General features: G+C 47.8%; 1 protein-coding gene across 1 annotated transcript; it reads left to right on the top strand.

The window, feature by feature from the left end:
* The first annotated feature begins 12,004 nt into the window (after positions 1–12,004).
* Positions 12,005–14,109, top strand: LOC127031655 (uncharacterized). The gene is made up of 2 exons (XM_050918750.1): positions 12,005–12,287; positions 13,671–14,109. The coding sequence occupies exons 1-2, from the start codon at positions 12,095–12,097 to the stop codon at positions 14,090–14,092; spliced, it is 615 nt and encodes a 204-aa protein (XP_050774707.1). The 5' UTR covers positions 12,005–12,094; the 3' UTR covers positions 14,093–14,109.
* The last annotated feature ends 1,868 nt before the right edge of the window (positions 14,110–15,977 follow it).

The raw sequence follows: 15,977 nt of genomic DNA, 5'->3' as shown, positions 1-15,977 counted from the left end.
TTGGCCAACCAGGTGAGGCGGGCCAAGAGAGTGGGAATGGTTACACGTAGCCAAACCAGGCAAGCTTCCAGACCCATTCCTGTTCCTGAACCGTCCACAGAGGCCCCGTCTGTGTTACCGGAGACCCAGACAGAGGCAGTGGACCCGGATTCCATGCCTACCACTGAAACAGCCACAGCATCTCCAGTCCCAGGCCCGGAACTGGAACAGCAACCAGCACCAGCAAGTGCAACCACATCTTCAAACTCAACGCCAGTGGGCGCCAGCGAGCCTCAACTGGCAGAAGCAACAGACAGCCATACCCAAAAGGCTCAGCCAGAGCCTGAAATACCCTCAGGTGCACCAGCAGAGAGCGGTTCACCAGCAATGGAAACAACCCCATCACCTACATCGCTTCCAGAGGGACCAAGCCCAAGTCCACAGTCTGAGGAAGAACTGGTGACCCCAGCCTCAAGGGAACAGTTCCAGACTGAGCAGGAAGCAGATGACAGCCTTCAGAAAGCTTGGGAGGCGGCACGGAGCACCCCACCGCCTCTCAGCTCTTCTAATCGATCCCGGTTTGTTATAGACCAAGGACTTTTATACAAGGAAATTCTTTCTGGTGGACACCGGGAAGAATGGCAGCCGCAAAAACAGTTGGTGGTTCCAACTAAGTACCGGGGGAAGCTCTTAAGCTTAGCCCATGATCATTCCAGTGGCCATGCTGGGGTGAACAGAACCAAGGACCGGTTGGGGAAGTCCTTCCACTGGGAGGGGATGGGCAAGGATGTTGCCAAGTATGTCCGGTCTTGTGAGGTATGCCAAAGAGTGGGAAAGCCTCAAGACCAGGTCAAGGCCCCTCTCCAGCCACTCCCCATAATTGAGGTCCCATTTCAGCGAGTAGCTGTGGATATTCTGGGCCCTTTCCCAAAAAAGACGCCCAGAGGAAAGCAGTACGTACTGACTTTAGTGGACTTTGCTACCCGATGGCCAGAAGCAGTAGCTCTAGGCAACACCAGGGCTAACACTGTGTGCCTGGCCCTAACAGACATCTTTGCCAGGGTAGGTTGGCCCTCCGACATCCTTACAGATTCAGGGTCTAATTTCCTGGCAGGGACCATGGAAAAACTGTGGGAAACTCATGGGGTGAATCACTTGGTTGCCACCCCATACCACCATCAAACCAATGGCCTGGTGGAAAGGTTCAATGGAACTTTGGGGGCCATGATACGAAAATTCATCAACGAATTCTCCAATAATTGGGACCTAGTGTTGCAGCAGTTGCTGTTTGCCTACAGGGCTGTACCACATCCCAGTTTAGGGTTTTCACCATTTGAACTTGTGTATGGTCACGAGGTTAAGGGGCCATTACAGTTGGTGAAGCAGCAATGGGAGGGGTTTACGCCTTCTCCAGGAACTAACATTCTGGACTTTGTAAGCAACCTACAAAGCACCCTCCGACACTCTTTAGCCCTTGCTAGAGAGAACCTAAAGGATGCTCAAGAAGAGCAAAAGGCCTGGTATGACAGACATGCCAGAGAACGTTCCTTCAAGGTAGGAGACCAGGTTATGGTCTTGAAGGCGCAACAGGCCCATAAGATGGAAGCATCATGGGAAGGGCCATTCACGGTCCAAGAGCGCCTGGGAGCTGTAAACTACCTCATAGCATTTCCCAATTCCTCACTAAAGCCTAAAGTGTACCATGTTAATTCTCTCAAGCCTTTCTATTCCAGAGACTTACAGGTTTGTCAGTTTACAGTCCAGGGAGATGATGCTGAGTGGCCTGACGGTGTCTACTACGACGGGAAAAAAGACGGTGGCGTGGAAGAGGTGAACCTCTCAACCACCCTGGAACGTCTGCAGCGGCAACAAATCAAGGAGCTGTGCACTAGCTTCGCCCCATTGTTCTCAGCCACCCCAGGACGGACTGAACGGGCATACCACTCCATTGATACAGGTAATGCTCACCCAATCAGAACCCCACCCTACCGGGTGTCTCCTCATGCCCAAGCTGCTATAGAACGGGAGATCCAGAACATGCTACAGATGGGTATAATCCGCCCATCTACCAGTGCATGGGCATCTCCAGTGGTTCTGGTACCCAAACCAGATGGGGAAATACGCTTTTGCGTGGACTACCGTAAGCTAAATGCTGTAACTCGTCCGGACAACTATCCAATGCCACGTACCGATGAGCTATTGGAAAAGTTGGGACGTGCCCAGTTCATCTCTACAATAGACTTAACCAAGGGGTACTGGCAAGTACCGCTAGATGAACCTGCCAAGGAGAGGTCAGCATTCGTCACCCATGCGGGGGTGTATGAATTCAATGTCCTTCCTTTCGGCCTTCGAAATGCACCCGCCACCTTCCAGAGGCTGGTAGATGGTCTACTAGCTGGACTGGGAGAATTTGCAGTTGCCTACCTCGATGATGTGGCCATTTTTTCAGACTCCTGGCCCGAACACCTACTACACCTGGAAAAGGTCTTTGAGCGCATCAGGCAGGCAGGACTAACTGTTAAGGCCAAAAAGTGTCAAATAGGCCAAAACAGAGTAACTTACCTGGGGCACCAGGTGGGTCGAGGAACCATAAACCCCCTACAGGCCAAGGTGGATGCTATCCAAAAGTGGCCTGTCCCAAAGTCAAAGAAGCAGGTCCAATCCTTCTTAGGCTTGGCCGGATACTACAGGCGATTTGTACCCCACTACAGCCAAATCGCTGCCCCACTGACCGACCTGACCAAAAAGACCCAGCCAAATGCAGTTAAGTGGACTGATGAGTGTCAAAAGGCCTTTACCCAACTTAAGGCAACGCTCATGTCTGACCCTGTGCTCAGGGCCCCGGATTTTGACAAGCCATTCCTAGTAACCACAGATGCATCTGAGCGTGGTATAGGAGCAGTGCTCATGCAGGAAGCAACAGATCACAACTTCCATCCTGTCGTGTTTCTCAGCAAGAAACTGTCTGAGAGGGAAAGTCACTGGTCAGTCAGTGAAAAGGAATGCTATGCCATTGTGTACGCCCTGGAAAAGCTACGCCCATATGTTTGGGGACGGCGGTTCCAACTACAAACTGACCATGCTGCACTAAAGTGGCTTCATACTGCCAAGGGGAACAACAAGAAACTTCTTCGTTGGAGTTTAGCTCTCCAAGATTTTGATTTTGAAATTCAACACATCACAGGAGCTTCTAACAAAGTAGCTGATGCACTCTCCCGTGAAAGTTTCCCAGAATTCAGTAGTTAAAAAGTGTTCTTAAAATGTAGAAGTCTGTTAGTTATATACTTAGGAGTATATGTAAAGGTGTATGTGTTGTATTAATCTGTTTATTTTCAAGTTCTAGAAGGAAATCGCCGCCAGTGAGCTTCCCCACTGTCTGCAATTTGGGGGGCGTGTCATAAACAGATAGCTAAGGGTTAATGTCTCTTTCACCTGAAGCACCTGACCAGAGGACCAATCAGGAAACCGGATTTTTTCAACTTTGGGTGGAGGGAATTGAGTGTCTAAGGTCTTTGTTTTCTGGCTGCCTGCTTCTCTGAGCTTTGGAGAAGTAGTTCTATTTTCTAGTCTTCTGTTTCCAAGTGTAAGGACAAAGAGATCAGATAGTAAGTTATATGGTTTCTTTTCTTTGGTATTTGCATGAATATAAGTGCTGGAGTGCTTTGATTTGTATTCTTTTGGAATAAGGCTGTTTATTCAATATTCTTTTAAGCAATTGACCCTGTGTTGTATCATCTTAATACAGAGAGAACATTTGTACTTATTTTTCTTTCTTTTCATATAAAGCTTTCTTTTAAGACCTGTTGGAGTTTTTCTTTACTTCAGGGAAATTGAGTCTGTACTCACCAGGGAATTGGTGGGAGGAAGAAATCAAGGGGAGATTTGTGTGTTGGATCGCTAGCCTGATTTTTGCATTCCCTCTGGGGGGAATAGGAAAGTACTTTTGTTTCCAGGATTGGGAACAGAGAGGGAGATTCACTCTGTTTGGATTCACAGAGCTTGTGTCTGTGTATCTCTCCAGGAGCACCTGGAGGGGGGAAGGGAAAAAGGATTATTTCCCTTGGTTGTGAGACTCAAGGGATTTGGGTCTTGGGGTCCCCAGGGAAGGTTTTTCAGAGGGACCAGAGTGCCCCAAAACACTCTAATTTTTTGGGTGGTGGCAGCAAGTACCAGGTCCAAGCTGGTAACTAAGCTTGGAGGTTTTCATGCTAACCCCCATATCTTGGACGCTAAGGTCCAAATCTGGGACTAAGGTTATTACAGCGTAAATACTTGATTTTTGCACGTGCAGTGGATATTTGCTCATGTGAGTTCAACACCTACCCAGCCTTGCAAATCTTGCTCTCTGTCTCTAAACTTTATACAGGAGCAGTCTACTTTAAAACAGGATTTTCTTCTTAAGCAGACAACTCACGATTCTGATGATAGATAAAGTCTGCACAGAGGCAAATCATCCTGAACTGGTTCAGTCTCCCATCATGGAAATTTCACTGTGCTGGGTACCTGTTGCTCACTAACTGTGGACTGCAGTCTGGAAGATGACTGTTATCAGGCACTCTCATGACCCTCGCTGGGCCTTAACTCCTCTTTAAGACCATGCACCTGAGTTCAGATCTGTGGCTGCATGCCCAGGCTAGCTCTCTTGCTTCATCTTCTCTTCTGTCTTGCAAATGCTGGTTGTTTAGGTAACACGCTCTCTCCTTCTGTGATACCGGGGATGAATCCCACTCCAGATGGTTGTAAAGGTCAACAGGAACTTAGGCAGAGCTGTACATTGGGCAAATTGTCTCCCAGTCGGCATTCACTAAAATACCTGCCTATACAGCATAGCATTCCAATACAGCTGGCCATTGCTGGCAGCTGCAGAATGTGTGTTGGACACAACACGGTTATCTCTCCTCTAGCATCATTCTCCCATGTGGTCAGGTAATTATGTATTGTACATCTATAGATTGCAAGCAGAATTGGTTAAGTTTCCTCCATAAACATCTGCTGTCATGAAGTCTGCTAATAGCACATGAGCAATTGACTTTTTGCCTAATTAGAACAAATTTGATTCTTTTCCTGCTTATAAAGCCACTCAGGTCAGGGGGAGTTTTGCTGTAGACTTCAATGCGATCAAAATTGGGCTCTTCAAGAATCTCTCTAATTGCATTGGCAAATCTAATGCTGTCTCATTATCTAATTATTTTTCCCCTATTACACACATTAAAAATGAAAGCAAACAAGAACAGGAATTAAAGAACTATCCTCCAGTCTCGAATGATTTCTTGTTGTATGCCCACTTTGTATCTGGCTGCCAGTTAAAGTCTTTCATTAAAAATATAAATACAGACTGTGTAGCGCCAAAATAAACAAGAAATGGTAGGATTGTTTTCTCAGTAATCAGAACAGCCTGGGATGAAAGACAGAGGAGAGAATTAGGAACCCCTATGAGCAAATGGACCCAGTATGAAGAATCGAATGGCAATTATTTCAATGGACTTGCTGAAGTATGATTTTCAACTGACAACTTTTTGGATTGAAATTCATCCTTTTAGAACAGTAAGAAAAATGTAAACTAAACCAACCCCCTTCCTGCCCCTCCCCCCGCCCCCATTCTGCATTTCATGAGAGGGAAGGGAATGCAGCTTCTGTTGTTGATTATTGATGAACCAATGGTGAGAAACAAATGTGGCTAACTTTACCCATGTGAGTAGCCCCATTTAAGTTGATGGAACCACTCAAGCGAGTAAAGTTATGCATGTGTGCATTTGTAGGCATGCGGCTTACATCTGGGATAACCTGATATGTAGAAAAGCTATTTTGTAATAAATATTGGAATTTTCCTTCTTTTTTCTCCTTCCAGTTGTTGAACAGATAAACCAGAGCTATGAAACTACATTCGTTCTATTCCATCCTAGACCGCTGTAATTCTGAATGTCTGATATCTTCAGAATTGTCAGAGTTTAGGAATATCTACCACATCTCATTAGAGGATGGGAACTCCAGGCCTTTAATGACAGAAACACTTGGATCTGTCCCTGCAAGCATAGATTTTAAAATTCTCGCCACCCTAATATATATAGCCAAGCAATTTTAAATGGCCTCAGTAAGATCTAGAATTAAACTGGCAAAGATAATAAAACCAAAAAGTAAATAATCCACCACAAGGGGCTAAATAAGAAAACTGGATGGCAACCCTTTCTAAAAAGCATGTGAAATTTTTGATTCAGTGGATATCAACAAAAGGCTTCTTCCTTGAAAAATGTAGATACATCTATAAACACATTATAGGCCTGCTGCTGATTTGATATGATATGATTTTAGCACTACTGAAAATGAGAAAAAGAGATTGTTTTATCCCCACATGTATACCTCCTCAAGGCAGAGTTCTTAACTATAGATGCAATTTTGCTGTTAGATACAGACATAAAGAGAATCCTTTCCAGCCTGAGACATTAGATGAATTGGATTAGCTGTACATTATAGGATATTCAGATGAACCAAGGAAAGCACCATGTGTCCTTTTATTTGTTAAGAAGATGCTAAATGTCTCCGTCCACCTCTCTGTCTATGGGTTTGATTCAGCGGGACTTTTTCTGTACGTTCTCTGGTCCACTGGAAAGCTCTTGGGCTTCATCATTGTGAAAACTAATTAGGATAGTCAATGATAAATGAAACCTATTCCTCTTCTTTGGCACCTGGGCAATGCACATGATAATATACAGGAAGAGGCTGCAAAATAAAGACTAGCCTTTTAAAATGTGGCCTGGAGTAACACCTGGTTTCCCATGCCTCAGCCTGGAGCCCCTTCCCACACTCTGAACTCCTCATTTCTGCCCCAAAGCCTGCACTCCAGCTGGAGCCCTTACCCACTCCTGCTCCCCAGTCCCCTGAGCTGGCCTAGTGAAAATGAGCAAGTGAGGGAGGGTGGGGAGAGTGAGTGATAGAGGGAGAGGGGATGGAGCGAGTGGGGGTGGAGCCTCAAATAAGGGGCAGGGCACGGGTGGGGCCTCTGAGGAGGGGCAGGGCAGCGAGTGGGGCAAGGGTGTTTGGTTTTGTGCAAGTAGAAAGTTGCCTACCATATAAGGCTGGCCCTGTCTCAGAGCTCTGATTGGCTAGGGGATTTCACCCGAACCCTATTTGACTACAGGGCTAGCAGGAAATCCCACTTCTACTTCCCATGCCAGCTCTCATCTGACTGGAGGATGGGACTGCCATTTGAGAAGGGACTGGATGGGGCACGCAGCGCTGCTGTTGCCCCCACTGCGGGCACACAGCAGGGGAAGTTGAGGGTCTGTGCACAGGGTGGGGCACAGGCCCAGGGATCAGCCCGTTTCTGTGGCTACTGTGTATTTTCAGCCCACGCGAGAGGGAGGAGGTGCCCTGGTTGGGGGACTGATGTTAAGGCTAATGGTACCGCAGAGCACTCTTCAAATGTGTAACAGTGTCTTTGGAGGAAATTTCACTTCCTTCTTGGTTGTGCTGTAATCTATTTGTGTGCCTAGCGGTTACGCTCCACTCCAGAGGTGGCTGCATGTTAACAGTTGACTGAGTCATTAATATATTTTGTAAAATATTTAGGATGCATCAGAATGAAAGGGGGAACATTAATATTGGACAATACTGTTAGTACAATATCACACATTTGAAGAATATGTCTTTTTAGCCACTGTGTTTGTACTAAACTGCAATGAATCACCTAGGTAAAATCTCTTAAGTCAGTGTTTCCTAAACTTGGGATGCCGCTTGTTTAGGGGAAGCCCCTGGGGGGCTGGGCTGGTTTGTTTACCTGCTGCGTCCACAGGTCCAGCCGATCGCAGCTCCCACTGGCCACAGTTTGCTGCTCCGGGACAATGGGAGCTGCTGGAAGTGGTGCGGGCCAAGGAACATACTGGCCACCACTTCCCGCAGCCCCCATTGGCCTGGAGCAGCGAACCGCGGCCACTGGGAGCCGCGATCGGCCGGACCTGTGGAAGTGGCAGGTAAACAAACCGACCCGGCCTGCCAGGGGCTTTCCCTACACAAGTGACCCCAGTTTGGGAAACGCTGCTCTAAGTTATAATATAGGAAACTGCAAGTTACAAAAACCATAAAGAGCAAACACAGGCGTTCTGGTTCAGGTACTTCAAAGAAAGAGAGATTCCTGTCAATACCCCATCCATACGCCAGGAGATATCAAAAATCATCCCAAGTATCAATGTCTCTTCTATAATGGAAGGGTGGACTTGTCAGTAACCCACTTTGTTTCTATTTAGCATGAGTTGTCTTCTATTTGACGCACTGTATGGAGCTCATGCTTTCTGATGCCTTCCTTGTGAAAGGCTTGTCTCTGCATTGATTGCCACACTCTCTATTGGCTAGTTTTGTCATGATCTGAATTGTTTCTCTTGGTTTTTTTATCTGCATTCTTTCCAGCCATTTGGAACAATAAACCTTAATGCACACTCTTTCTTTTCTCCCTTAATTCTCCAAGGCAATTTTCTATTTGTTCTCTGACTGTCACTTCTTAGATATATTCATACTAACTCCCTCACTGCTGCTGGCCCATGTATATAGGTCTCAGCAGTTGTTCTGAATGAAGCTTCAGAATGGATTAAGTCCATCTAACCCCTAACTTCAGAAGCCCATTCCCTGAACATGTCTGCTTCCTTGCATAGCTCTCCAGGGATGAAGTTTTGGTGTTGAGGACATGGTCATGAAATGAGGGCTTTTCTTAGAGAAGTAACACTTCTGTCATTGTCTAGTCAACTCTTTAAAGTTACATCAGCCACTTCATTTCAGGGAGGTTGAATTGAGGGAATGTACTGTAAGGACCCTATCTGTCATTCCACTGCCAACACAGGTATCTCCAGTCCTTTACTGGCAACTATTTCAAGTAGGGTGAAATGTGTCCTGTGAACAAGGCGTGCACGTTGTCTAAGATTCTCTCAATAAAATGCAAAGACCTTGTGTGTGATCTCTGCCATTGAGAGCCAGTGACCAGAGCCTTTGAAGATAACAATAGCTATAGTCTAAGCCAGTAGAAAAAGGCTATTTTGTGATAACCTCAAGCAGAAAAATGGTAACAAATAAAAGAAGATCCTAGGATTCAGCTGTGCCATTTTCTACTCTTATTACCATTACTGTCCTAGGGACAGTGCAGTTGACATTGAATGATTGATACCAACAGCAAGTGACCTTTTTGGTGCTGTGAATGTTGGCTGTTCGTCGATTCCCCCTCTTTCTTCCATGGTGCTTATGATGCGGAGAGAACAACGTCTTGCAGGACACACCAAAAGTCATCAAATTCAGGCTGTTTCAGACCAAGGGGGAAGAGCAAATTTCATGTTCCAGGGCTCCTCACAGAGTATTCCCTTCCCTCTCTCTCCCTCGCTTTTATATGGAAGAGGATCCAGCTCATGCACCTCTGCTGACTGCTAGTGCGGCAGTACATTGTGGGGACAGAGGAGATCCCCCAGGCATAAAACTATAAGGTGAATCCTAGGAAATCCATGAAGATGTGGCTAGCAAAGAGGTCCAAGAAAAGTAGAAAGTCTACACAACTTGAAAAACCAAGCCTTGAATAAAAAAAACAAAAACATTTTCAATGTCGCTTGTTTGAATTTGTGTCAAATACCACCCTCATTTTCACCACCTACAAAACATTCCCTGTTCAGAAGAAAGCTGGAAAACCAGACTCAATGCCCCAGCAAAAAAACAAAACAAAAACCCATCTCTTTCTGACAGGCTGACGTACCATTTTCATTATGGCAGATGCTGGGGCAACAGACAAAGAGGAGAGGCCATTGTGACCCAACTGTGATATTTGCACCTTTGTCTTAATGACAGTAATGATGACATTGCAAAGCCAGTTTGGAGAAGAGTCATCACCTTGTCCTTTCATTATCTCTGCAACAGTGCTGATAATTTAACAAGGTAGGCACAGCAAAGATTTTCCTCCCTCCCACCTTTCTAATATACAGCTAATTGTCTTTTTGTGCATTTGTTTCTGTCATGGTATAAACCCCCACTCTGAACCTTAGCGTCCAAAAGATGGGATACCAGCATGAATTCCTCTAAGCTCAATTACCAGCTTAGTACTTGTAGCACTGCCACCAACCAGGAATTCCAGTGCCTGGTACACTCTGGTCCCCCCAAAACTTTGCCCAGGGACCCCCAAGACCCAGTCCTTCTGGATCTTAACACAAGGAAAGTAAACACTTTCCCTCACCATTGCCTCTCCCAGGCTTCCCCTCCCTGAGTTACCCTGGAAGATCACTGTGATTCAAACTCCTTGAACCTTGAATCAGAGAGGAAAATTCACCTTTCCCCCTCCTTCCCTCTCCCCCTCCCAGACTCTCCCTGAGAGAGAAAGTAATCCTAACACAGAGAGAAAATAACCTTTCTCTCCCCCTTCCCTCCTTTCTCCCCACCAGTTCCCTGGTGGCTCCAGACCCAGTCCCCTGGGGTCTCACCAGAATAAAAAAAAAACAATCAGGTTCTTAAACAAGAAGAGCTTTTAATTAATGAAAGAAAAAACAGTAAAAATTATCTTTGTAAATTTAAGATGGGATATGTTACAGGGTTTTTTAGCTATAGACACTGGGAATACCCTCCCAGCCTAAGTATACAAGTACAAATTAAAATCCTTTCAGCAAAATACAAATTTGAACTCCTTCCAGCCAAATACACATTTGCAAATAAAGAAAACAAACATAACCTAACTTGCCTTATTTACCTAGTACTCACTATTCTGGACCTATAAGAGCCTGTATCAGAGAGATTGGAGAGAAACCCGGTTGCACGTCTGGTCACTCTCAGAACCCAGAGAGAACAACCACCAAACACTAATGGCACACACAAAAACTTCCCTCCCTCAAGATTTGAAAGTATCCTGTCCCCTGATTGGTCCTCTGGTCAGGTAACAGCCAGGCTCACTGATCTTGTTAACCCTTTACAGGCAAAAGAAATATGAAGTACTTCTGTTCTATTAACTGTTACTTATCTGTTTATGACAGTTTCAAATAGCTTGTTTGCATCTGGCTGACCTTGACTCAGCTCCAAACAACTGCAGATGAAGACAAGGGAGAGCAAGGGTCACATTCTAGTTTTCATGAATGATTCAGAAAAGCAGAGAAAGTAGAATGTAGAAGGCATGGGACAGGGATGGGGAAACTCTCACCATATGCGCCACTGGAAACGGACATAAAAGGCCTGATAGGTTGAGTTTAATTGTTCTAGTGCTTGTTATTAGGAAAAGGAAATAGAATGTCTCTTCAAAATGAGTTACAGTGAAGGTTATGACTATCTTTAGCTAATGTAGTGCCATGTAGTTTAGAAAGAAATTTTGAATGTGTTGAACATGAAATAATCATAGAAATGGAGGGTTGGAAGGGACCTTATGAGGTCATCTATTCTATCCCCCTGCACTGATGCAGGACTAAGGCCTTGGCTACACTACAGAGTTGCAGCACTGGTGAGGGGGTTACAGCGCTGCAACTTAGGATGTGTACACACTTGCACAGCACGGCCAGCGCTGCAACTCCCTGGTTGCAGCGCTGGCTGTACACCCGGTCGAGCCTCGGGTGTAGAAGATCCAGCACTGGTGATCCAGCGCTGGTCAACAAGTGTAGACACCCACCAGCGTTTTTATTGACCTCCGTGACATAAGCAGGTATCCCAGCATACCTTAGCACCCTGTCTGGTAATCATGCAAACTCCACTGCCCTCGGCTCACCTGACCCCTACTTTAAATGCCCCGGGAATTTTAAAAATCCCCTTCCTGTTTGCTCAGCCAGGTGTGGAGTGCAATTAATCAATCAATCAATCAGCTACCAAACGAGCCCCAGCATGGACCAATGCAGAGCTGCAGGACCTCATAAGTGTTTGGGGAGAGGAGGCTGTGCAAGCACAGCTGCGCTCCAGAAGGAGAAATTATGATACCTATGGGCAGATATCGCAGTCCTTGCTGAGAAGGGGCCATGAACGGGACGTGTTGCAGTGCAGGGTCAAAATAAAAGAGCTGAGGAGTGCTTACTGCAAAGCCCGTGAGGGAAATGGCCGCTCAGGAGCTGCCCCCACAACCTGCCGTTTTTACCAGGAGCTGGATGCCATACTTGGGTGTGACCCCACTGCCAATCCTAGGAGCACGATGGAGAGTTCAGAGCAGGGAGAAGTGGGGGAGGTTGTAGAGGACGGCGACAGTGAGGCTACTGGCGTGGAGGGAGACACCCCGGAGTCCCAGTACACATGCAGCCAGGAGCTCTTCTCAAGCCAGGAGGAAGCTAGCCAGTCGCAGCAGCAGGAAGTTGATGGTGAGGAAGAAACTGAGGATCGTGCTCAGGGTAAGTAGATTTTTATGTTTTGGGAGAGGAGGGTTTTGGTTATGGCTGCCTGCATGAATGCCTAAACGTGGAATAGCCCATTGATTTGCTCTATCACGTCTCTGTAATCTGCCTCGGTAATCTCTTGAAAAGTTGCAGCAAGAGTGTTTGCAATTTGCTTTCTCAAGTTGATCGGGAGAGCCACCGTGGTCCTTGTCCCGGTCACGCTAACTCGTCCGATCCACTGTGCAGCGAGGGGTGGGGGGACCATGGCTGCACACAGGCAAGCTGCATAGGGGCCAGGGCGGTATCCACATTGCTGTAGAAGACCCTCCCTCTCTTCCCAGGTAACACGCAGCAGTGATATGTCTGGCAGTAGGAAACCCTGTTGAGAATTTAGGGATACTTGAGTGCAGGGCGCCAGGTTCGCGTTTCCCCAGCCCATTGCGCTCTGTTGTTAACCCCCCCCCATCACGTAGCCAGCCACGCGGTGTGCTCCGGTGTTATGCACCCCCCTCCAAGCAGGCATCCAGCACCACGGTGCGCTCCGGTGTTCCCCACCCCACCTCCCAGCACGTATCCAGCCACGCGGTGTGCTCCGGTGTTATGCACCCCCCTCCAAGCAGGCATCCAGCACCACGGTGCGCTCCGGTGTTCCCCACCCCCCCTCCCAGCACGTATCCAGCCACGCGGTGTGCTCCGGTGTTATGCACCCCCCTCCAAGCAGGCATCCAGCACCGCGGTGCGCTCTGGTGCTATGCACCCCCCTCCAAGCAGGCATCCAGCACCGCGGTGCGCTCCGGTGTTCCCCACCCCCCTTCCAAGCAGGCATCCAGCACCGAGGTGCGCTTTGGTGTTCCCCACGCCCCCTCCAAGCAGGCATCCAGCACCGAGGTGCGCTCCGGTGTTCCTCACCCCCCCTCCAAGCAGGCATCCAGCACCGAGGTGCGCTCTGGTGTTCTCCAACCCCCCTCCCAGCACGTAGCCAGCCACGTGGTGTGCTCTGGTGTTATGCACCCCCCTCCAAGCAGGCATCCAGCACCGCGGTGCTTCCTCCCCCCACCAGCAGGACGGCGTGAACGTGGACCAAAGCCCAACACCCCCCCCCCCACAAGCAGCTCATCACCTTCCTGTTCACTACTGTCCCCTGTTCAGGACACCAGCTACCTCCTGTACCCATTGCAGATAAACCCCAGTGACCCATTGGTCAATTCCCACTCCCAAGGGGAAATCGAGGGAAAACCACTCACCCCATTGCTCGCCATGACTTAGCTTCCCTGCCCTCTCTGTGTTATGTGAGGTATGTGAGAAGGATGCTACCAAAAGTCTAAAAAGTCCTTCACTGTGTGATAATAAACAATGTAGCCTCCGTGTATTACATGGTTCTATCTCTCTTTTTTCTAGTGACCTTGACTAATGCAGGCAGATCACCGGCCTCACGTAGATTGCAGAACTTGAGACGAAATCCCAGAAAATCAAAAGAGGAATTGATCAAATCAGTTATGAGTCACTACAACAGAGAAAGTAGGAAGACACAGGAATGGAGAGAGAAAATGTATGAATGGAGACAGAGTGTACATGAATGGAGGCAAACAGAAAGCAGGAGAAAGGAACTGTCTGCCAAAAAAGCCACAAAGCAGATGATAAGCCTCCTGGCTCGCCAAACTGAGTCTTTCGAGTCTCTCGTAGCCATGCAGACAAATATGTACCGTTGTAACCCACAGCCCTCCCAAAGCCCTCTTCCTTGTTCCCCAGTATTTCCACAAAACAACTTTCTCCAGCAGCCAGTTTCTTATTACCCCCAGCTGCCCCCAACACCTGTATGATCACCTACCAGCCCTGATAACTACAATTATTACCCTGTGCACTCCACCCCCATTACCCTGCAGCATAGTAATCCTGAAGTGCAGCAGACATTGAATAGTGATCAAAGTAGGACATATTCAAACCTGTGAATGTACAGTCCACCACCCCAGCCCCCTTGCCTTTTATGTACTGTATGTTGAATAAAGGATTTTTTTTCTTTTTCACTACGTTATATTATTGCTGAAAGTGGTAAATATTGTACACAAAGGTACAGCAAAGCACATCAAATGCATCAAACATTACTGTTCGCTCTCAGCCTCAAATTGCTCCCTTAAAGCATCCCTAATCCTTGAAGCCCTTTCCTGGGCCTCCCTATTAGCCCTGCTCTCTGGCTGAGCAAACTCATCCTCTAGGCGTCGAACCTCGGAGGTCCATTCCTCACTGAATCTTTCACCCTTCCCTTCACAAATATTATGGAGGGTACAGCATGCGGATATAACAGCGGAGATGCTGCTTTTCCCCAAATCTAGCTTCCCATAAAGACAGCGCCAGCGGGCTTTCAAACGGCCAAAAGCACACTCCACAGTCATTCTGCACCGGCTCAGCCTGTAGTTGAACCGGTCCTTGCTCCTGTCAAGCTTCCCTGTATACGGTTTCATGAGCCATGGCATTAAGGGGTAAGCGGGGTCTCCAAGGATCACAGTGGGCATTTCGACGTCCCCTACTGTGATCTTGCGGTCTGGGAAAAAAGTCCCGGCCCTCAGCCTCCTGAACAGGGAACTGTTCCTAAAGATGCGTGCATCGTGCACCTTTCCAGGCCATCCTGAGTAAATGTCAGTGAAACGCCCATGGTGATTCACAAGCGCTTGCAGAACCACGGAGAAATACCCCTTGCGATTAACGTACTCTGATGCCAGGTGGGGTGGTGACAGAATAGGAATATGCGTCCCATCTATTGCCCCTCCACAGTTAGGGAAACCCATTTCTGCAAAGCCATCCACAATGTCCTGCACGTTCCCAAGAGTCACGGTTCTTCTTAGCAGGGTGCAATTAATGGCTGTGCAAACTTGCATCAGCACCATTCCAACGGTAGACTTTCCCAGTCCAAACTGGTTCGCCACCGATCTGAAGCAGTCTGGAGTTGCCAGCTTCCAGATTGCAATAGCCACCCGCTTCTCCACTGGCAGGGCAGCTCTCAATCTCGTGTCCCTGCGCTGCAGGGTAGGGGCGAGCTCAGCACACAGTGCCATGAAAGTGGCTTTTCTCATCCGAAAGTTCTGCAGCCACTGCTCGTCATCCCAGGCTTGCAGGACGATGTGATCCCACCACTGAGTGCTGGTTTCCCGAGCCCAAAGGCGCCGTTCCACGGTGCTGAGCACGTCTGTTACTGCCACAAGCAATTGAATGTCTTGAGCGTCAGGCGTTTCAATATCATCGTCTGACTCCTCACTGTCACTTTGCAGCTGAAGGAATAGCTCCACTGCCATGCGTGATGTGCTGGCAACATTCATCAGCAAGGTCCTCAGCAGCTCAGGCTCCATTTATAACAAAAATCGCAGAAATAGCACTGTAGAATCATAATGCCGCCAAACTGCTCGGAATGTGTAGCAAAGCACCACGGGGCATTGGAACAGGAAGCGGAAAGACCCGCACACTTCCTTCCCCTTCCCACAAGCCACAGCGCCAAAATGGGACGAGGTGCTCTGTGGGATAGCTGCCCACAATGCACCACTCCCAACAGCGCTGCAAGTGCTGTAAATGTGGCCACACTGCAGCGCTGGTTGCTGTAAGTGTGGCCACTCTGCAGCGCTGGCCCTACATAGCTGTACTAACACAGCTGTAACTACCAGCGCTGCAAAACTGTAAGTGTAGCCATACCCTAAGTAAACCTAGAGCAGCATTAAT

Source organism: Gopherus flavomarginatus, chromosome 11 (assembly GCF_025201925.1).
Source record: "Gopherus flavomarginatus isolate rGopFla2 chromosome 11, rGopFla2.mat.asm, whole genome shotgun sequence".
Taxonomy (NCBI): Eukaryota; Metazoa; Chordata; order Testudines; family Testudinidae; genus Gopherus; species Gopherus flavomarginatus.
Note: the sequence above shows the minus strand (reverse complement) of the source record. Positions and strands in the feature narration are given on the sequence as shown.